The 23,776-nt window shown below is 40.0% G+C and overlaps 2 protein-coding genes across 3 annotated transcripts in view; both read left to right on the top strand.

Annotated features, from left to right (window-relative positions):
- Positions 1-10,268, top strand: part of vipr1a (vasoactive intestinal peptide receptor 1a) — a 30,571-nt gene extending 20,303 nt beyond the window's left edge. For both annotated transcript variants that reach the window (XM_027142823.2, XM_027142824.2), the window contains exons 7-13: positions 2,514-2,667; positions 3,883-3,943; positions 6,883-6,949; positions 7,029-7,120; positions 7,453-7,582; positions 8,249-8,290; positions 8,966-10,268. In XM_027142823.2, the coding sequence (XP_026998624.1) occupies positions 2,514-2,667; positions 3,883-3,943; positions 6,883-6,949; positions 7,029-7,120; positions 7,453-7,582; positions 8,249-8,290; positions 8,966-9,157 (738 nt within the window). In that variant the 3' untranslated portion in view covers positions 9,158-10,268. The remainder of the gene's footprint in view (positions 1-2,513; positions 2,668-3,882; positions 3,944-6,882; positions 6,950-7,028; positions 7,121-7,452; positions 7,583-8,248; positions 8,291-8,965) is intronic.
- Positions 10,269-13,443: 3,175 nt separating this feature from the next.
- On the top strand, positions 13,444-23,716 carry zbtb47a (zinc finger and BTB domain containing 47a). Its single transcript, XM_027142830.2, has 6 exons — positions 13,444-13,848; positions 16,749-17,969; positions 18,557-18,704; positions 18,787-18,902; positions 18,977-19,121; positions 20,359-23,716. The coding sequence occupies exons 1-6, from the start codon at positions 13,846-13,848 to the stop codon at positions 20,682-20,684; spliced, it is 1,959 nt and encodes a 652-aa protein (XP_026998631.2). The 5' UTR covers positions 13,444-13,845; the 3' UTR covers positions 20,685-23,716.
- The last annotated feature ends 60 nt before the right edge of the window (positions 23,717-23,776 follow it).

The raw sequence follows: 23,776 nt of genomic DNA, 5'->3' as shown, positions 1-23,776 counted from the left end.
AGAGTGTTGTGGAATACTTGATACTGATTGGTCAGAAAGGGTTGATCGATTTTCTATAACAGTCTCTCTGCTCTGAGACCTTTTCTGGCTGCAAGGCGAATAACAGGTTGATATGAATGTGGAACATCTGAAGTCACGTTTTGTGTTTTGCTAGTTACGAGCTAGATGGCTAACACGATTGCCTGTGGAATTACTGACTTAGAAGAGGAACAAAATGCTTCAGGATGTGTTTTTATAGGTGAATTATTGACTTCAGGTTGGTAAGAGCAGAGCTCTCAAGTTTTGAAGACAGGCAAGCGTGACAGTCCCCCCAACCCCCCAAAAACAAACAAACAAACAAACAAATAATAATAATAATCATGGTGAGTTGTTGTGTTTGCTGACCGCAATTTAACAAAATACAAAGTATTTTTTAATTTCCATTTATTAATTTGTGTGTGTGTGTGTGTGTGTGTGTGTGTGTGTGTGTGTGTGTGTGTGTGTGTGTGTGTGTGTGTGTGTGAGAGAGAGAGAGAGAGAGAGAGAGAGAGAGAGAGAGAGAGAGAGATTATGACTGGTGTTGTTTATTGTAAGTGTTTGTTGCCTTTTTGGACACATTTATCATTTGTAATGTTGCTCCCATTTATAACAGTTCGGCTCAAGCCCAGACATTTTTTTGGGACATGATTGTTTCGTTTTGACCATCGAAAATATCCTCGTTAATGAATGTTTTTTTTTAAAAATTGGTTATTGGTCGTTGCGTTAAATCTTACCCAGATATTTTCTGATTGGCTATTGTGTAGCCTCTTTTTTTGATCGGCTGATAAGTGTCAGGCTCGACTAAGAACTGAGACGCGCTTGATTCCTGCCCGGTTCCATAGAGACAGCGGTGTGGACATATACATTTTGGGCGCTGCGGCATATTAAATATATGATAAATAGTCAAAATCTTTTTCTGCAAGAGAAAAACGAGAGCGTGACAAAAGGCCCAAATGCATGACTGTCACTCTCAATGCGTGACACTTGACAGCCCTGGTAAGAGTAACTCTGCCTTGCATGGAGCCGCATCACACCAGCCGGTTGTTAATTCTTTTCCTTTTTGTATAATGTTTTATTCTTTATTTTAGGCTTGTAAAACTCCACAAAGTGCTCAGATAGACAAAGTACTTCTCTTCAGCTTTGTCTGCTACAAAACATTTATAGACCTCTGTGTCATCTTGTGTGTGTGTGTTGGGGGAGTATGGAGTAGTTTAAGTCAATAATCTATTGTATAAACACTCCATGTGTTGCTGGGCCAGAAGGATACGTCACGTCTGTCACAGTGGCGATGTGCAAACACTCCAGTTCTTCCAGCTCACCCACTCATCCAGCGCTGGTCAACACACCACACCTGATTAAAGAGCTCTAGAAATGTTCCATGCAGCGCCCGGGCTTTATGGCACTATTTCTGATATGCAAAGAAACACTGATAATGCCTGATAACTGTAATCAAACTGACAGAGCTGATCCCATATCAGTCATCATTATTGTAAACACACTGAATAAATATGGGGCAGTATTTGATGTGCTTATTTCAACAGCGCAAACGGTTCACATTTGTGAAGTGGAATATAAACTCCTGTCACCTTTAAAGAGGCAGTACACAAATATCCGTGAACAACTTGTGATATCCTGTTGATGGTGGTTAACACACTGTAATTTCAGTTCCCAGAAGCTGATATCATACTCCTCAGCTAATTTAACTAACTTGATTATTTTCACCTCAGCAGCTGATAACTACAGATGACATTTCAGCTAGCATAAAACTTGTGTTGTTTTGGTTCAGCTTGCTTTTTTGCGCGAACTAACGTTTGCTAGGTATGCTAGAAGAAGAAGGGGGGGGGGGTTCGCATAGAAGCCTTTATTATCGTCATATGTACATTACAGCAGAACACTTTTCTTCACATATCCCAACTGAGGAGGTTGGGGTTGGAGTGTAGGGGCGGCTATGATACAGCACACCGCTGGAACAGGGAGGGTTGAGGGCCTTGCTCAAGGGCCCAACAGTGGCAGCTTGGCAGTGCTGCGGCTTGAACCCCGATCCTCCAATCAACAACCCAGAGCCTTAACTACTTGAACCACCACTACCCGTGCCTACATTTATTATATTATACTAGCTTTGCTGATTAATATTTGTAGTATGATTGTTATGGTGTTATGTTTGTCAGGGTGTTGAGGTCGTTATGGTTACAGTGTTGAGGCTGTTATGGTGTTAAAGTTGTTATGGTTACAGTTTAACCATTTCTTTAGAAGATACAGTAGAAGTTTTTATTTGGTTAAGTAAACTACTAGAATCTTTCTTTCTATTTTTTTTTCTCTCTACTTTTTTTACTCATGTAACATTTCAAAGTGTGTTCATCTTTTTTGTAATGTCACTGATCTTTTTCTCACAAGCAACTTGCACTTGTAACAACATCCTCTGTAGTTAAACATGTTGCAGTAATGTGATGCTCTTTACACACACCAATAGTAAACATGGGCTTTATTTCTTACAGGTAGGCTGCAAGGCTGCCATGGTGTTCTTCCAGTACGGCGTCATGGCCAGCTTCTTTTGGCTGCTGGTGGAGGGCCTCTACTTACACGCACTCCTCGCCGTCTCCTTCTTCTCCCACAGGAAGTACTTCTGGTGGTACATCCTGATTGGCTGGGGTGAGTAAGCAGATTTACGGTTGTTGTGATGTCCGTATCAACATCGCGCTTACGACAAACCTGGATTGAGATTGAGGTTCTAGCAACAGCTGCGTGTTGGAAATTCAGCTTGAAGTCAGAATATGGCACAGAAAATGTAAACGAAGGTTTAATCAACCATGGAAGCACATTCTAAAGTGATTTCTTCTTCTACCTCAGCAATTTGCCAAATGTTAGCTGTTTGAAATCGTTCTTGAACAATATAGATTTTTTTTTATCTGTTTATAGTTACATTTAATACTTATACTATAGCAGATGCTATAAACTATTACTTTCGTTCTCTTACATTCTCTTAAAGGGAATAAGACAAAACTTATAATTTGCTACTACAGAGCTGCTGTTATAGAAAATGCGTCTGACCAATCAGAATCGAGAATTTTACAGTCTGAGTTTATTACACTCACTCTCACTCATTTTCTACCGCTTTATCCGAACTACCTCGGGTCACGGGGAGCCTGTGCCTATCTCAGGCGTCATCGGGCATCAAGGCAGGATACACCCTGGACGGAGTGCCAACCCATCGCAGGGCACACACACACTCTCATTCACGAGTTTATTACAGTTACAAATAAATATTAGTGCACTTGAAAGTATGATAGATAACCCATTATACAGTAAATGAGCATAATCAGGAGTGTTGGGTAGATTAATGCTGTATTGTCTAGTTCTAGCTGATCTCCTTCACGGTTTTTTAAATATCACAGGGCCTCGAGTCTCGGTCTTGCACATGATCTGGTTTTTAAACGGTCTAAAAATCAGCCTGATGCAACAGTTGAGAAACTGAAAAAACAGTTTAACCTCTGACATTCGAGTGCTTCTGTAGACTGACCAAAGATCTGATATCTGAAAAAAAAAAAAGCACTGAGTAGCAAGAACTTCGAGTCAGTCCCGTGAGAAAAAAGCAGTATACACCAATTCATGCCTCTGGATCGCAGGGTCATAACATTTTCATATCACCGACGTGAATCTAACACATACACACACGCAGCGTTTAAAACAGCACCATGAGGTAGAACTGATAAACTCTGTCAAAATATCCAGTTATCTCCACTCCTCAACACAAAACCCCTTCAAATCCAATTTATCAACTGAAATATTTTCTTTTGCAACCAGTTATTTGTGCTAAGAAAATCCAACCAACTCAACCAAATGACCTTTCTGCTGTCTCTCTTACAGGAGTTCCAGCTTTCTTCATCACCACATGGAGCATTACTAAAGCCTACTTGCATGACGTTGGGTAAGTGCTTCTTTAGTGCTTGTCTTGTTTTCCCAGCGCCCTTTAAAAAAACCCCCACACAGATTTTTTTTTACCATATACAAGCCTTTATTTTTGAAGAGGGCTTGCTTGCGGATGTTTGACGAGAAGCTTACTCAACATCGACGCCGTACACTAACAGGGTTTGGTGTACACAGAAGAAATGTCGCATTAAAACACATTCCTTTGAATATAGAGCTGAGTGGGCTGAAAGGCTGTGTTTATGAGCAGGACGAAGGCGGCGTCGCCTACAATGCAAGCTAAATATCTAGATTTTACATTAAGGTGTTTACAAAGGGTTTACTTAGTAATTTTATTTTTATATATATATATTTATATATATATAATATTACTTATAAACACAGCTGGGAAGAAAAAATTCAGATTTAATGATACAGTGCTTTGTTTTTATCTTGGAAATAATAAATATAACACTTCATCTAAATTTGGATTAAGAGCTTTGCACTATGATATAACAGCGTCGCTCACAATCGCAAGATTCTCACACATGCAAACTACATTTTATTTATGTTAGGCCTAGCGAGATTTTGCTGTAGCTTTAACTCTGAGTGTAAATTTCTGCCTAATTACTCAGGTTATTAGATTATTATTAGGGAATTTATTTGCAAGAAATGGCATCATTACATCCACGCTTCTCGCTGTCAGTGTTAACCGTCTAATAAACACTCACAGGAATGACAGGGATGCATCTAAAAACTGTAACTAAAAACACAAGCGTACGCAATGTTAACTTGAATCCAGCTTTATTCAAACCTTTACGCAGGAACAGCTTTAAAAATGCAGTTTCTTCATCTGACGGAGTGGAAAGTTCTGGAATAAAAAAGCTCTAATGGCTTGAGTTAATGGTGCATGTTTGGAGCATGTGGTAGAAATTTGCCTGCTTCATCAAGTAAAATCTGTGCTGTGGTCAGGAGTTTGTCAACCGCAGCGTTATTATTCATTATTATGTTTGATTAGAACAAAATAATAAAAGATTTTTTTATGTCTGTGTGAAGGGCATCGTACTTTATGTATGACGGGTGCTAAAATAATAATAATAATAATAATAATAATAATAATAATAATAATAATAATTTAGCATTTAATACACTTAGTTACATGATGTCAGCCTTTCTGTGTGTGTGTGTGTGTGTGTGTGTGTGTGTGTGTGTGTGTGTGTGTGTGTGTGTGTGTATGTGTGTATGTGTGTGTGTGTGTGTGTGTAAATAAATCCGGATATATAGCCCTGTCATTACTGTAACGATCACCGCAAGCAGCACTGTAGTCTTCAGAGTAAACAGACAGATGCTTAACGTCCATTGACATTGTGCAGACATAGAAGTTTCACCTGGACCAGCAGAAATACAATCCAGCCTCAAAAATATATCAAAAACAGGATTAACTGCCCTCAGTAAATCTGGTAGACATAACGTTCAGTCCAGGTTTCAGTTTATGAATCACGCTGCCTGGAAGTGAACGGAGATCAGCCAAGATCACTAGATAATAAGTGATGGCTGCTTCTAAGCACTACTTTAACACTGTCCAAAAATTCCCTCATCAAAAAACTTACTCAGCAGACGTCCTCATGTGATATCTTGAAACTGGTTTCTGTAAAAACAGACAAAGTGACGACTCTGCATTTGGTCTAGTATCGAGTACACAGACCAAAAAACACCTAAACTGTACCTTAAAGTTTTAACTTTAATGTGTATCAGTTGTCAGTGCTGTATATAATGTGTAGGTAGTGTAAAAAATCGAATGATCCAAATGTTCATCTAAGCAGCGGAAACTACTTTATGTAGTTTTTTGGCTATATGCTGTAAATATACTGGATGTAATGTGTATATAGAGTGTCTTTAAAAGGGATTTAAAAGTTAAAAATACACAACAAAAAAAAAGTAAAAAAAAAACACAACTTTCTATCCAGAAGGCACGTACTGTACTAACGGTACAAAAGGTGAACGCTTGCGCTCACCACATCAGCGACAAGGACTAGTGCAGGTTAGTTTCATTGTTCTGAGAGTGTAGAAGACGAGTGTGATTTAAACTATATTTTTAAATGTGCAGTTTTATTTTTAAAGGTTATTTTATTTCATTATTTAAGGTTATGTTATTGTTTTTTATTTATTTATTAAATCATTTGTGTATATTTCTTCATTATTTATTTATCTGTTTGTTTGTTTGTTTTAATTTTTAAATCTATTTGTTTATTTTTTATTTATCTATCTATCTATCTATCTATCTATCTATCTATCTATCTATCTATCTATCTATCTATCTATCTATCTATCTATCTATTTAAAAAATGTAATCCGTTTTATTTGTTTTTTATTTATTTATTTACTTATTTATTTATCTATTTAATGTTTTAAAACATTTCTAAGTTAAGTTGTATTAAATTACTTATGTTTTTACTTACTTTAATTACCTATTTAATAAATCAAATGAAATAAAATAACCTTAAAAAACAAATATACAAATGACCCTGGAACTTTTTTTTTTTAATCATTTTTATTTTTGCATGTTTATTTTATTTTTCATTAATGTATTCATTTTTAAAAAATGTGTATGTCATTTGAATAATGAAATAGTTCCAGAGTCATTCAGAATTATTTGTCATGGCTATTTTATTTTATTTACTTTTTAATAATCGTTTACGTTGTTCGTATATATATATATATATATATTTATATATATATATATATATATATATATATATATATATATATATATATATTATTCATTTCACTTATTATTATATTAATATATTATGTTACTGCTATGTTACTGTTCATGCTAAATTCATTAATTCATCTTTTTTTTCATGATTTATTTATTTATTTTAGTTATTTTAATGTGTTTCTCAAGCTGTAAAACACACCAAACTGAAGTTGTCTTGTTTTTTTTTTTTTTTTTTGCAGATGTTGGGATTTTATTGACAACGAACTGTGGTTGATTATAAAAATCCCTATTTTGCTCATAATCCTGGTGAGTTGCTTAGTCTTTTACTGCAGCCTGGAATCACGGCTGAAGATGTGTCCTAACCGATGAGTGTCCATATTCGCAGCTGAATTTCATCCTCTTCGTATGCATCATCCGGATTCTTCGGCAGAAAATCAACTGCAGGGACATCGGCAGAAACGAATCGAACCAGTACTCGTGAGTTCGTGGCGCATGACGTAATTCCGAGAAGTTTTACTGTAAGAGGATTTAGAAACTGTTTATTCCTTGTTGAAAAGCAAAAGCAAGAGAACACAATCTCTTATGTCTAAACTTATGTTTAAAGCCGACTGTTTAGACGTTAATACGACTCGGTCTTAGACATTTCTACTCAGATGAACTACAGGCAGATCTTGCGTAAAAAGATCTGCCTGTAGTTCATGCGTAAAACTCTGAACTCTGTCAACACTGACGTAACATTATTCATTATGCATTATTCTTTATGATAATAAGGAGTAAAGGTTCAACGCTTGTTCTACTCTAATTTGCAGGAGGTTGGCGAAATCCACTTTGCTTTTAATTCCTCTGTTTGGAATAAACTACATCATTTTTGCCTTCATGCCTCCTCACGTGCAGGCTTACATGCGGCACGTGGTTGACCTTATCCTGGGCTCTTTTCAGGTATGCAGTTGAAGCTTTCTGTCTCTCTCTCTCTCTCTCTCTCTCTCTCTCTCTCTCTCTCTCTCTCTCTCTCTCTTTCACTCACACACACACACACACACACACACACACACACACACAATTAATTTAGTCTTTATTTGACTCATTGTTGTTTATCTGGTTCAGATTCCTGAAATGGCAGGAATATCCATAACGTGGCAGCAGCAGTGATGAATATGTCCTGGGATCTTCAGTTCCCCCTCCCTTTTATATCCAGACTTGTTTGTTTTTAAGCCAAAAATGGCTGTCAGGGGAAAAGAAGCACCATCTCCATCTCATCGCTTTTGCTCCAGAGTCTAATAAAATATGTAGAGAGTGAAATACGACCGTGTCTTTAAGTAGTAAATATAGCTCTGCCGAATCTGTTAAATTGACTCGAATAAGCAGAATTCCCCAAAGCATTATGAAAGCTTATGAGTGTAACTGCAGAACATAGAGAACACACAGTGTCTGTGATCACACGGGACCTTTTAGAGTGGATTCAGTAGGACAGCTGCTGTGGATAACTGCACAATTTTGCACATAATATCTGGACATATCCTGGACATGATATTTGTTCTATTACAATTTCACAAGTACCCTAAAAAAAATTCTCAACCTATATTTATCATTTTTTTCCTCCCTTAGGGCTTCTGTGTTGCCATCCTGTACTGTTTCCTAAACGGAGAGGTAATACTAACATTAATTCTCATTTTAATCCAATATTTAGCTAACCATTGTGGGTTAGGAAAAAGTATAACAAATTAAAGGTGGCATTTGTAAATTTAAGAAAGCGACGTCTCGCGGTACAGCCACGGAGCAGAGCTCGTTAGTGTTAGTATTTGGTTGAAACATCATTGCCACCCGCTGGATTTTGTACGAACATACAGAGGATATTTAAAATGATGGACATTTTGACTCATTGAACTCACTTGAAGGGGTAGAGACAACAAATAAAGGCATCCTATGTATAAAAAATATACATATCGTTGTATAAAAGCAACAAAACAACAAAGCTCTGGTGAATAATTCCAATAGCAATGCTCATTGTGTTGTAAATAGGCTCATAAATTCAGTCGATGTAACACACTGTCAGCCAATCAGCATTCGAAAACCAAGCATCGGCGTTTGAATGAACTTCCCAACGTCTTGAATCCTATTCGCATGGGCAAACCCATCAGGCTCTGCCCAGAAACCCACCTACAACTAACAAATCATGGCATTTTCTAATGGACCTCAAAGACGTCTATGTGAATGGTGGATTAAATGACGTCCCAACCTGCTTGTGATCACCACTATTTCTAATTTACTCACTTAAGATCTCGTAACAATGGATTTTTTTTTTTTTATCAAATTGCGCTTCAGGTGCAGTCTGAAATCAAGCGGAAATGGAGGCGGTGGCACATGCAGAGGTTTCTTGGCACCAAAACCAAATACCACCAGCCTTCTCTGGCCAGCAACGGCAGCACCTCCAACACACAGATCACCATGCTGACCAAGTGCAGCCCCACCTCACACCACGTCTCAAGCTGCATGGACGAGTTCTCCACCATTTGAGATGACGTAATGAATGAGATACTATCCAGACATCCTGACCTCTCCTACAGTTTCGGGTCAAGCTCAATTCTGAACCGGTTTCCATCATTGCAATGAGAACGGCATGGCAGTGGAATGCAGCGGGGTTTCGATGCTCCGTGTTGCGGTCTAGCGCATCCATGATGTGAATGCTGATGTTCTTAGTCATTCTACTCACTAGCCTGTAGAGAGGGAGATTCTGCGTGACATGCAAATAATATTAATCAGCATCAGTGAGCAAGGAACAGGGTCAGAAGAAGCACTCTGTGAAGCACTTAAGTGTGGAGTATGTCCTGTTCTGTCCTGTTCACACACACAAAACACACATCCCACGTCCGGAGGGAAGGATTTGCGAGCTGACATTTAATGCTGCCATCTCTTTTCATCTCCGCCTCATTAACATGCACTAGATGGATTCATTTGTAAATTTTCAAACCCTTAATTCTCAGTAAGGTGACCTCAGAGGTGTGTATTAGGCCTGTTTTCATTTCGTGCTCTCGTTATTACTTGGATGCGACCAGCTTGAACACTCTGTCTCCTCGTCCGCTTTTCCTGTTTGTTACAATTCCTTGTTTATTGTAATTGCAGACTAAAATGTCTGTTCCACTGACAGTCATAAAGAATGTTTCATTTTAATTCCTGTTTATTTATCATGTACGTCCATATGTACAGTATGTATACATTCAGGGTGTTTTGTGCCTGTAATGCTTGTTTTGTTTTTGTTTTTTTAGATCTCTCTGTAAATGTTGGTTGGTATTGTACGTTTTGTAAGAATCGCATTATGTATGAAGCGTTTTATCATGCTATATTAGTTCAGACAGTTCAGAATACTCAGAATTTTTATATTTGTAAATGTAGGGACCAGAATGTCTGTGACTGACTGATAAAAAAAAAAAAAAATCATATTTTCTGTGGATCGGTAAAAGTGTCATGAATGTTTACACGCATGCTCCAAATACTTGTGTAGAAGAGAGCACTTATTTATGTACACATGTGTATGTATGTATGTATGTATGTATGTATGTATGTATGTATGTATGTATGTATGTATGTATGCATGCAAAGACCGGTCAATTAAATAGTTTTGCAGATATTTTCACTTGTTTGATTTTATGTCTAATGTGTAACGATGGTAGTCGGTTCTGTTAGACACGAACACAGCCGTTAAGAATGAAACATACTCCGGTGGTGAGTGTACGCGAGAGATAACATCTTTGTTTACACGTACTTTAAAATACATTCCATCTGTTATTTATCTTCTAAATCCCTTGTTAAACTTACCCACCCACCCACCCACCCACCCCCTTTCAGCAACAGTCATCCGGGGTGCGGAGCTTCCCAGCATGCGGTACTCAACCCCACCCGATGCACAAGCAAGATTAAGCACTCAGACACAACCTCTAACTTGATAAGGAACCCTGAACATCCCATCGTTTAATAAACTGGATGATCCAACGGCAGACACTAGACCAGCCTAACCGAACGTCTAGGTCTTCCTATGGTGTAAAAAGGTACAGCTACAAAACACTTAACACTGGAGACTTCTTCATTAAACGCTAAATAAACATCATATCAATGATTGGATGCTTTCTTTATTCGATAATTGACATCTGGACTTGTTTTTATTACGTTTAAAGCATAGCTTGAGTTGTCAATACAGAAATGTTAATTATATAGTTAATTATTATATAATAACAACCACATGCAGTTGTAAATTTTGGCCAAACACTCATCTTGTTTTCCGATTTGTTTATTCGCATGACTGTGTCGTTGTTTGCGGTTTAGTTAAAATGCCTTCCCTGAGACACAAGAACAAATTAGAAAATAAACTAATGCATGGTATTATGTGTATTACATAATAAAACAATTACATCAGTGGAGATTTCAGGCTAATCTGCCATGTATTATCTGCCACCCATCCCGAGGCATCCATACATTGTACCAGCTCCGATCATCTTCCGTGCGATGAAGATTTTGGACCTCCACTGAGATGAGGCTGACTCTGAGAATCCTGAGACATCTACAGATCTACAGCTCCAGTTGGACTCGATGATGCCAAGAGGAGATCTGAACTCCATGTGAACTTTACACCAATACAACATTTGTTTGACTGTATATTTGTAATCACACCATCTAGTGTCACCCATATGAGGATGGGTTCCCCTTTGAATCTGGTTCCTCTCAAGGTTTCTTCCTTACCAATTTAAGGGAGTTTGTCCTTGCCACTGCTGCCTGAGTCACCTCAGACTTGCTCATTGGGGATAAATACATATGCATACATGCATACGCACTGAAATATATTCTGTATATCTTGAATTTTTACTATATTAATTCTCTATATTTCTCTTTATGTTTACCTTCTGTTCTATGTTTATGTTCTGTAAAGCTGCTTTGAGACAAAGCCCATTGTAAAAAGCGCTATACAAATAAACTTGAATTGAATTGAATTGAATATTAGTCTGAAGTAATCACCAATCCTGTAGATGGAGGAGTGAAGGTTATTATATCAGTACAGGGAGACTAAATCTGGAATGGGATGCTAACAAAGCCCATACTGTATGGATGTATTGCCAGATGTCGACATATTTTTGTAGCTGTACAGGGTATCATTTAAGTGAAAGTGACATATGGCTAAGTATGATGATCCATACTCAGAAATTGTTCTCTGTGTTTAACCCATCCAAAGTGCACACACACAGCAGTGAACAACACACCCGGAGCAGTGGGCAACCATTTATGCTGTGGCCTTGATCAAGGACACATCAGTTGTGGCCGGCCCGAGACTCAAACCTTAGGGTTAGGAGTCAGTCTCTCTAACCATTAGGCCACGACTTCCCCCCTTATTACATACCGAATTATGGTAGCAGCAAACTGTGTTATTAATTCAAGTCATGGCCTAATAGTTAGAGAGTCTGACTCGTAATCCTAAGGTTGTGGGTTCGAGTCTCGGGCCGGCCACGACTGAGGTGCCCTTGAGCAAGACACCGAACCCCCCAACTGCTTCCCGGGCGCGCGGCATAAATGGTGTGTTTACGGTGTGTGTGTGTGTGTGTTCACTGCTGTGTGTGTGCACTTTGGATGGGTCAAATGCAGAGAACGAATTCTGAGTATGGGTCACCGTACTTACAGTAGCTGTATGTCACGTCACTCACTTAATATCAGGTATATAATCATCAGTTTATATTAATTATATCTATCTACCTAAATATCTATCTTTTGAACCTAGTGACCTGTTTGATTATCTGGATGTCTCTTAGGCCCGTAAACCTCATACATCCACACAGAAAACAAAAAAAAGATTGTGATTCTGATAGCAACGAAATAAACAATTTGACGAGCGTTGACAGATATGTGACTTACTTTGTGTAGAACCTGAGTTAGAGGCACTGTTATAGACTCGAACAATGCAGAGAAGTGTTTTAATAATATCAGAGTCATCTTGCTCGACTGCTTTTTAATTCTCAATCCTCAATTCATTTAAATCATGTCATCTTTACACCCTTCTGTACACTGGTGCCCTGTGATGACGATTCATCAAACGTCCAGCTTTAGCTCTGGAAAACTTATCCAACAGAAAAGTGGCAACTCTTGAAATCACCACTGGGATTCGAACCCAGGATGTCCTGTTTACTAGACTTGCATTGTTACTTGGTGTAATAATAATGGAATTATATAATGTGGGCTTATATAACAATGCAGCAACGATGCAAGGTCAGCACCTGGTTAAAGTACCTGTCTAGTAAACAGGACATCCTGGGTTCGAATTCCAGCGGTGCCTTCAAGATGGCTCTGTGGTATTCTAGTGGGTAAGGTGCTGAACTACCAATCAGGAGGTTGTGAGTTCCATTTCCACGTACACCAAGCTGTGAGGCTCTTAAAACTCAATTGTTCAGTTGAATAAAAATGCGATAAAATGTATGTCACTCTGGATAAAGGCGTCTGCTATAAATGCTGGAAACGTGATGCGTCACCTGTTTAAAATAAAGGGAAGTCATTTATTTAGAGGCAGCAGTTGTTTTGCGGTGTTCTTGCGCCCCCCAGTGGCCAGTGCTGTCCTGTACATGTTTGTAACCGACCTCGGTTCACTCGGTTGTGTTGAACTCGTTCAACTCTGCCACGAACTCGCTGAACCCGGCAGTTGCACGCGCGTGCACGGCCCTGTCGAACGGGGTGGAGGAGGCGCGCGCGCGCGTGTGTGTGTGTGTGTGTGTGTGAGAGAGAGAGAGAGAGAGAGAGAGAGAGAGAGAGAGAGAGAGAGAGAGAGAGAGAAACTTTTTTTTTTTTTTAAGCACAAACATTTTAATGTTATGTAAAGCACAAACGTGACGCGCGTCTCCGGATTTGACTTGTAGCCTAAATTCAGGGTTTGGAATAATAAAATAACAACAATAACAAATATTAAGTGGACTAAAATGCGCGCGCGCGAAGGGAAATCACACCGCTGTCGCTTTAACTGCACCGGACCGGAGCGCCCCATATGATTTTCGAGCTCCAATCACCACATCCCTCATTCCGCACGCGAACATGGCGAGGAAAAGGGCAGTCGTGTGAATGGAAAGGACGCCGCGCAGATGTGAAGCGGAAAAAATCGGTTCTTTCATGGAGAGGGACAGCGCGCATGCAGGGGAGGAGAATCGGAGCTGGTTTGCACCAAAGCGCAGTGGACTACAATGGTCTGATCTTCTGTTCTGGATCGCTCTCAGCAGCTCAGGGCCTTCTTTTGCGCACGCTTTCCACCTTTCGTGATATTTATGGCTCTAGGCCTGACCAGCTCTTAGCACTACTCCTCTCTTAGTCAATCATTTCCAACCAAGTCTTTCAAGTTCATGCCTCACTTTGTCTTCTTAGATAAGCCTGTGTGCGTAAACAGGTCTCAGCATCGTTTCCTCTCTGTCCTGCACAATTTGAATGTGCACATTTTCCCTGCACTTAACACACCTACTGCAACCTAACAGGTTTGAAAGTGGTGTATTATAGCAGAGAAAGAGCCCAAACGTGCAGGACAGAAGGTCGGAAACCTGTGGAAACACATCCCTTACCTGTCTCTTTATAGGTGCATCTTGTAATCCTTAATTAATTAATTAATTAATTTAGAACTCTGAAAGTATTCACTTTTTAAAAGATGCTTTAGGAACACTGTTATTCAGAATATCTCCTTGCATCGATTATGCATCATTTCTTCAAATTATGCCTCTGTTTACAGTTTCGTCAGCCTGGAATTTGTCTCCGCTGCCCACAGAAGGAAAACTGATCAGAGCCCATTTTCATTAAACCTCTTAGTGAAGGAAATCTCGAAAGTATAAAGTACTGAAAGTCAAATCCGTTGCGTTCAAAATCGTATGCTTCCACAACAACAAATTAGTCAACATTCTAACTTCATATACAGGCATTACACTAATTCTCAAATATAATTCACAAATCTACACTTTATTACGTCTTGTCAGTTTTATTGGATTTCACATTGATGCATGTTAAATATCTATAAAAAAATATATAACTGTATGAAGTGTCTATTAAAAAAAACTGCACGTAGAATGTCAGCAAAACCGCTCAGTTTCGTTATAGTGTAAAAATACAGAAGGACGTTTGTTCTTAAATCCCGTTCTCAGAAGGCCTACTCTTGTAATTTCACTAAGAAAAGCACTTTTGGCACCTTTCACCCACTAAAAGCCAGCCTACTAGGACAGAGTGGAAGCCTTGTCCATTTTCTCTCCGTAGTTACAGAGAGCGCTGACCTCTAAAATTACAAACCGATGCTTTTTAACGCTTGAAAGCGAGGCGTTAGAGAGGAGAGTGGATAAAATGGCATAGCTCACACATCATTCTTAATATGAGTCATCTGTGGAAGTGTTAATGGAAAAGAAGAAACAAATAAACAAAGAGAACAAAATATGAACATTCTTTCTCCTGGATGTATTTTAAAGGTGCAGTCGGCGACGTCCGAGTCAGAACTTTGTTTGTAATATTTAAAAAATTCTCCCATTCAGGCATCTTTAAATGAGTACTTCATAAAAAAAAAAAAATCTGCTGAAGATCTGATATCTTGCCCTAGTGTTGTGGTCATAGCTTATTGACAGAAGCTGTTTTGCTGGTGTTCCAGATTAAAGAACGGCGGTTCCACCTTAGCAAGTTATGATTTAGTTAAATGTCTTTTAATCATCGTTATTATCTTGTTTGATAACGCATTATATGCTGAATAGTAAGTAGTTCAGGAAGCACGGGGTTCCTTGTTTTGAGACAGAAGCAGATTAGGGTTTTTCCTGGGTCACCGACATGGTCATCCACACACAGAGTAATTTTAAAAATAATAGTGTCATTTTTTTTACCATATAAAATGTAATAAAATTAGCAGCTAGCTAGCAACAGCTTGCTTTGTGCTTTGATCTAGTTTCATCTCACTCACGGTGGCTTGGTGGTTAGCACGTTCGCCTCACACCTCCAGGGTCGGGGTTCGATTCCCGCCTCCTCCTTGTGTGTGTGGAGTTTGCATGTTCTCCCCGTGCCTCGGGGGTTTCCTCCGGGTACTCCGGTTTCCTCCTCCGGTCCAAAGACATGCATGGTAGGTTGATTGGCATCTCTGGAAAATTGTCCGTAGTGTGTGAGTGAATGAGAGTGTGTGTGTGCTCTGCGATGGGTTGGCACTCTGTCCAGGGTGTATCCTGCCTCGATGTCCGATGACACCTGAGATAGGCACAGGCTCCCCGTGACCCGAGAAGTTCGGATAAGCGGTAGAAAATGAGTGAGAGTGATTTTATACGTAATTTACTACACATTGTTATAGGCCTATACATACTATAGATTATTAAGGCTAAGTTTTACAATAAACACTCTTGTTAAATGGGGTAAACACACTTAATTTCTCATTTCAGATGTGTATGTTCTTCTAAGAAGTAATGATTTATACACCGATTCAGACACTGACGGGCAGACCGATTGCTTTAACCATTCATTATAATGAATCGGCTCAAAGGAGTCACCGGAGTGATGTGATTTAGCGGAGGTGTTGTTTGGGAATCCTGGCTGTTAGGGCATCGTGAACGCTGTGCCTGTTCTCTCCGTTACTCCGTCATAGCCTGCTTCACTCACAAAACCCAATTACAGATAATTAGAAATAAGGTTTTGGCGGGACAAAAGATCGTTTTGGCGGCCATCAAACAATGTTCAATGTAGGAAAAACCATATTGAATCACAGGCTTGATGTGGAATAGATTTATGAATAAAAAAATTACTGGGGATCTCATGGCATGCTTAGTGTTCGTTTGTTTGCTGATTGCAAATTTTGTGTCGACTGTTTATATGCCTGATTTATCTAACTTTCTTTGTGCTATCTGATTACAGAGAAGAATTTTACTTAGCCTCATCGTTTCTAGTAAAAGGGTTGATGGAAGGCTTTGAATGAGATATAAATGTGTAGGGAAAAAAACACCAGAGGAAAATATTTATTGTATATCTTACTAAATAATTGTTGCGCAAAAATCCAGTTTGTCATGCGGTTATACGTAATAAGTGATAGATTGTCATGTCACAGTGCTGCGTCGTTATTCATACAGTATATCGTCCTGTTTCCATGCAGCTGATAGTGGAGAAGACCGCCGAGCACCCGTCAGGGGAGTACTCCGTGGTGGAGGACATGGCCCTGCATTGCACTTTTCTGATGGAGCGTCTAAATGAGCAGCGCTTGCTGCAGCCGGACCTGTGTGACGTAGACATTGTGCTTCTGCGCCACAAGGCCACATTCCAGGCACACAAGGGCGTGTTGGCTGCGTACAGCCCCTTCTTTCACTCGCTCTTCGCCTCCAGTAAAGAGCTGCAGCGCGTGGAGCTTTCCCTAGAGGCACTGCGACCACAGGGATTCGTGCAGATCCTTGACTTCATCTACACATCTAGGCTGCTTGTGAACAGTGGAAATGCACGTGATGTGCTGCGCGCCGCCACCGTGCTTCAGATGGCCAATGTGGCATCGTCATGCCGCGAACTGCTCTCACGTGGCTCGCTGCAGGATGAGCAGTCAGGGAGGGACGTCCACGCCTGGAGCAACAGCAACGGAAATGGAGGAAGCAGTGACTCTAACTTCTCAATGGAGATCAAGCAGGAACAGGACGCATCCAGTGCCAAGATCTTTGGCACGAAGAGCGAAAGGAGCCCATATGTCGCACACATTGGAGAAAGACTGCATTTGGGGACAGGAAAGGAGGAGTGTAATATGGACTCGGAAGATTCCTTTAACAGGAAGCAGATAATCGTCGAGCTCAATCTCAACAACCAGACCCTAAATCTGTCCAAAGGACTGGAAGGAAGATGTTCCTCAACGGCATCCCTCAGCTTTGAGGCAGAGAAGCACAGCGCCGACTCTGAGGAAAACGGAGAGCAAAGCGACTGTGAGGATGAGGTACCCGGTGGTACGAGCGAGGACGAAGCAGGAGAAGCAGCGCATCTGGATTACAGCGTTCCCAAATTCCTGCCTCAGAGGTCTCGCAGACAAACCAGATCCTCGGTGGATGCCTTGGCTACAGTTACGATGAGAACGAGTATGAGGGTGAGACGTGGGAGACGTGGGGGTGCACGAGGAGAGGAGGAAGGAGAGGAAGGGCTTGGACACGATTCGAGGCTGCAGGAGAGACGGAGCTTCCCGTGCGTCAGGTGCCCACGGGTCTTTAGCAACAGTTGGGACATGGAGGTGCACGCAAACCTCGAACACAATTACATGCAGGGTTGTGACAAATGTGGCACTCGCTTCCTTCTGGATAGTGAGCTGCTCCTGCATCAGCAGACTGACTGTGAGAAAAATTTACAGGTACACACACACACACACACACACACACACACAATGACATCAACTTACACACAGGTTTTTATTTACTGAGGTCATAATAAAGCACAATTCTCCTCAATTCTGTTGCATGTTACTATATATAATGGTCAGTGTTTTCATTCATTTATTTATTTACTTGTTTATTTATTTGTTTATTTATTTATTGCGGGGGGGGCACGGTGGCTTAGTGGTTAGCACGTTCGCCTCACACCTCCAGGGTTGGGGGTTCGATTCCCGTCTCCGCCTTGTGTGTGTGGAGTTTGCATGTTCTCCCCGTGCCTCGGGGGTTTCCTCCGGGTACTCCGGTTTCCTCCCCCGGTCCAAATACATGCATGGTAGGTTGATTGGCATCTCTGGATAATTGTCCGGAGTGTGTGATTGCGTGAGTGAATGAGAGTGTGTGTGTGCCCTGTGATGGGTTGGCACTCCGTCCAGGATGTATCCTGCCTCGATGCCCGATGACGCCTGAGATAGGCACAGGCTCCCTGTGACCCGAGGTAGTTCGGATAAGCGGTAGAAAATGAATGATTTATTTATTTGTTTGTTTGTTTGTTTGGTTTTCTCTACAGTGTCTCACCTGTGGCAAAGACTTCAAGAAGCTTTGGTCCCTGCACGAACACAATAAAATCGTCCACGGTTACGCCGAGAAAAAGTTCACTTGTGAGATATGTGGAAAGAAATTCTTTACCATGGCTCATGTTCGCAAGCACATGGTTGGTGAGTTCTCTGCCTTTTGACAATAATCTGGACCTACTCCGAAGTCACGGTGTTTTTCCTCAACAGTTCCTTGTGTTTTTAGCTCACACGAAGGAAATGCCGTTCACCTGCGAGACGTGTGGCAAGTCTTTCAAACGGAGCATGTCTCTCAAAGTCCACTTCCTCCAGCATTCAGGAGAGAAGCCATTCACGTGTGAGGTAAATGTTTAGACTTATAGACGTGGACGTTAGACGGACAGCCTCTGTTTAATATGTGACTACGTGTTTGGCAGAATTGTAACGAACGTTTCCAGTACAAGTACCAGCTGAGATCGCACATGAGCATCCACATCGGCCACAAGCAGTTCATGTGTCAGTGGTGCGGCAAAGACTTCAACATGAAGCAGTACTTCGACGAGCACATGAAAACTCACACAGGTGACATTTACACACGGATTAAAGTTTTTACTCCTTTGCGTTTATGCCGTTATGCTCAGTTCTTTTACCAGAGCTGAAAGCAGTATCGTAGACTTAGAGCTGGTGTTCATCCAATTAATGGTCAATTTACTGTTGAAAATAAAAAAGGTCACAGGTGGGATGGTGATCAGATACAATCCTGACCTCATTGCCCCTTTTCCACCGAGGCAGTTTGAGTGCAGGTTCGGAACCTAATTTAGAACCAGTTCTCTTTTTTTCGACAGCCAAAGCACCGGCTCTGAACCAGGAAAAGCGGTTCTTATGTAGCACCAAAACATTGCTGGTCTAGACTTAAGAACCTCTCGTGTCAGGGGCTGTGGGCGGGACTGGGGGCGGGGCTACTATTAGCACATTTGATAATGTATCTTAAGTATACTAATGTTTAATACACTTTTACTTTACTGCGATATGACCAATTATCAGCACACATGAGAGTAGGTAGCTACATGCTAAGGCTAACTTTTTTCTGTGTTATTGATAAAATAACGTTTACACGTTGGATTCGCCGCGTTTGGACGCCAATGTAGGTTCACGAAGCCATGAGCACTAACGGTAAAGCAACATCTGCCATTGTTGATGTTGTGTTTGTGTTTGCCACTGCTGCGCTAACGTTGCTTGGAAACGAGAGACGTACAGTATACAGTGACGTCAGACTCGGCTCTGTTACGGCTCTGTAGCCGATGGAAAGGCAAACCGGTTCTTAGAAGGTTCGCCCGAGGAACCAACTTTAAACCAGCATCAGCACTAACTCTGAACCAGCACCCGGTTCTTTTTGGTGGAAAAGGGGTACTAGTGTACTTTCACACACCTCCAAGAACATTCCTGTTCCCAGGAGTCACATGACTTCTTGGAGGCCTCAAGTGAACAGGCCCTTTATTGCGATGCAGGAAAAGACTCTAGAATCACCGTGACCCTAATCAGATAAAGTGGCTAGTAAAGAAGAAGGAATACACGATTAAATCGTCACTAACATCTTGAAGGCTTAATCAGTGAAGTGTTTCAGACTTCTTGGAAGTTTAAAATGAAGGATCAAGTAAACAATTTCTTAATTAATTGTGATTCCTTGTTTGCTTTCCTTTCACTACACAATTAGAGAGGACTTGCCACCAAAAATTGTAGTGTACATTTGATTATAACATCAATCTTAAGATCTGAGCTGCAGATGTTTACTAAGCCTTCGTATTTACACGTGTCCTAGGTGAAAAGCCGTACATATGCGAAATCTGCGGCAAGAGCTTCACCAGTCGTCCCAACATGAAGAGGCACCGGCGCACACACACCGGCGAGAAGCCGTACCCGTGTGAGACCTGTGGTCAACGTTTCCGCTTCTCCAACATGTTGAAAGCTCATCGCGAGAAGTGCTTTCAGGTCAGGAACCCTCCCACAGAGGCTCCGTCCATAGAGTTTGACCCTACCCCTGACGATACCCCGTCGTATGTGACTGATCAGAGATCTTCCGATCCGAAGGACGTCGGAACATGTTCTGTGTTCCAAAGTGCACGGATTTGCTCAGGAGACGCGTAATTTCCCGAAACGTTTCCTTACCAAGCTAGAGGTACTTCCTGTTTAGCTTTAACGTGTAAACCAAGTATCTAAAGCTCCTCAGCGTGAAACAAGTTTCCTGTTACCTTGAGAGGTAAAGACATAGTGTGCCATATTTGGTATTACAGTATACTAGCCTTCAGATGTAGCTGCCACTAATATTAAAATCAAAGTATCTATGTATATAAATATAAATATATATAAATAGGAGAATTATAGCTACATTTAAGTTTCTTACTCGTCATATAATAGCATAGCATTTGTCTTACCATTCCATGCGAATCCAGGAGGATTAAAATGCAGTTTCTGTTCTCGATTAAAGCAATCAAACGCCTACCCCAGAAATGGGACCTGCAGTGTTAGGAAACCGAAGGTGATGACGCGTTACTAGAGATGAAAATCGATCGAAGACAAATAAGATTAAAGTTACATGACTGTTCATCAAATTCGCAGGTATCAAAGGTAAATTTCCTTTTTTTTTGTTTGTTTGTTGGGTAGCCATTCATTTACTAGGCCCCGCCTACTTATACTTAAAGCTGGAATTGTACAACATTGAAGGATCATTATCTACAGTATTCCGTTGTGCAAAAATCGTTTGCTGAGAAGATTAAGAATGTACGTGAAGAATTGGACCTCAAGTTAATCGATGTTAACGTATGCCTTTTTCCCCATTTACTCAGTACTGACAGAAGACCCGAAGAATAGCGTGGCAAATGGTTATTTTTAATTAATTGATGATGGACTTTAGAAATGGATTTCTTCGGTCTTTCTAGTGAATCTCTGGAATCCTCTCCAAACTGTTTTAATCGTGTTATTTTAGATATCGAGAGCTTTCTTTCGGGAATTTTCTCATTATCTTGGTTTGATGGGGTCACAACGAAAGCCATGTGATTTCCAATCTGATGTCATAATATACTTTAATGTGTGTTAATGCCTGAGGCATACTGCACCTTATAATTAGAATTTAAAGCACTTCCTTGTTGTTTTGAGCGAGATGTTTGTCCAAGACAATCCAAATCAGAGCCAAGGCATTTCTCCACCATGCTCAAAGCAGACTGGAGATCATATATTCTATATTATAGGCCTTATTTAGAATTTTCTTAGGTCGGATGTAGCATTATACATGGTTATACACGGTTATGTGATGTACTGAGACAAACTGTTGTGATCAGTTAGACACCTGATGCTCTGAATCAGGTCGATCTTGTGTGTAGCACGAAAAATTGACCGTGTGAACCGAAATAAAATCAATAGACATTAAATACTAATAGATACGTTTAGCTCAGATGTACAGTACCTAAATACGAATTCCCAGCTTTGTCCTACTTACACTCACTTGAGAAGATAAAGTAACTTACAATCGAATGTATAAAAAAAACAAAAGTAAAATGTTTCGTCATCAAATAAAAATACTAGCAACGGGGGAAAAAAAACGAACAGGAATCTGTGCCGAATTTTAGAATTTCAAACGATGCCTGATTAATTAACACGTACGTTATTTCGTTAAGTTACTGTGCAAAAGTATTAACATACAGTATATTTTCTATAGACATTTTTTCTTTAAATGCAGATTTTTATTTTATGTCTTTTTTTATTTAGCCAGTAGGAAAAACAGGAATATGATTTGATATGAAAAAGTTATTATTATGTTTTTGCAGTGGGTTTAGGGGGGAAAAATGTAGTTCTCAAAGAATCCTGGAACAACATTCCAGCCAATTTTTTTATTGACCTTCAACACCTTGCCCTTTGACTTGCCTTTAATTCATCCCAAATTATTTTTGTACTCAGTGTTGACTTTCCGGAGTCTCTTCACAACATACTTTCTTTAAAACCTTTGCACAATACTGTGCATTAAATACAATATTGTGATGACACCGAAATGTTGATTATTATAATCCAGTACTATATCAGCGCAGGTCTAAATGAAGCACCTTAATATGACAAAGTCAAGCTTTTAATCTTTATCAATATTCCTTCTATTATAATTTGATCGCAAACGACGTATAAGGTAAAGATTTATTCGGCACATTACCGCTGCGCCTCCCCGCATACTAGTTTAGCACGGTGTTAAATATACTGCGTACAGCCGAATATTCCCTAAAGTTCTTGTCTTAGTAGGAATAGTTTAATGTGTTTAATGTGATTTGTAAGCGTATAAGCCTACCAGCTCTTGCTGCAAAAATTTTTATTCTACAACGAGTGCCATACTTTCTGGACTATTTATACAATTCTACAGAGAACCCCAGTTTAACAGGGGAAAAAAAAAAATCCTGGGTTGTTTAAATGTGAACTAATGCAGGAAGTACTGTTAATTAATGGAGTGTTAATGTCCTAGATATGAAAATGAAAGTGTTTGGTCGAACGGTGTGGCAGAAATCATTAGAAAGTTGGTGAATTTAAAGGACATTACGGTAAGTTTCCATTAATGAACGGTACATAATGCAGTAGATAACATGAGACACAAGAACGAGAGAGAGATGCATAAGCATTCATGTGGTGAATCAAATAGTTACGTGATAAACATTGGAGACTCCTTCCATAGCTGGATGTAAAAAGTCCAAAGTAGTGTCCGATGTAAACAGTCAGAGATAAAACCATGTCTTTAAGTTTTCCGATATATTCAGCAGACGTTTTTGTCTCGTTAAATTTCAGAGAGAGATTAGTAGGAAAATCAGTGCTGCTGTAATGTAAGTAAACACAGGAACTAACAGGTTAAACGTTACGATGTTATGGTTATAGTCCAGAAACTACAATCCTCAGTCCTTCCTATGGTATTGTGATTTGGCATTATATGATTTCTAATTGCAAATTGAAAGGATTTCAGTGTCTGTAGTGATACCAGCGTGTCTGATATACTGTTTGTACGTGTCGTGCGTTTAAAGAGGACCTTTTATAGAGTGTAATTAATCCTGATCTGTATTTTCTCATTCTCTCTGCTGTACTGTTATATCTTTAAAAGCCAAAAGAGAGTTCCTTGTTCATACTTGTGTGTTTTCATTGACCAGATCAATCTGCCCTGTTTTGTTAGTTTTCTTTGTTTAAACATGTCATAATGACGTCAATGGCGTCCATGT

Source organism: Tachysurus fulvidraco, chromosome 22, assembly GCF_022655615.1.
Source record: "Tachysurus fulvidraco isolate hzauxx_2018 chromosome 22, HZAU_PFXX_2.0, whole genome shotgun sequence".
In the NCBI taxonomy this organism is placed as follows: domain Eukaryota; kingdom Metazoa; phylum Chordata; class Actinopteri; order Siluriformes; family Bagridae; genus Tachysurus; species Tachysurus fulvidraco.
This window is presented reverse-complemented; position numbering and strand designations above follow the sequence as displayed.

Excerpts from the sequence above, each read along its gene's own strand:
- zbtb47a (XM_027142830.2), top strand. Across the intron at positions 18,903-18,976 it reads AGAAGCCATTCACGTGTGAG|AATTGTAACGAACGTTTCCA; the intron begins GTAAATGTTTAG and ends CGTGTTTGGCAG. Across the intron at positions 19,122-20,358 it reads GCACATGAAAACTCACACAG|GTGAAAAGCCGTACATATGC; the intron begins GTGACATTTACA and ends CACGTGTCCTAG.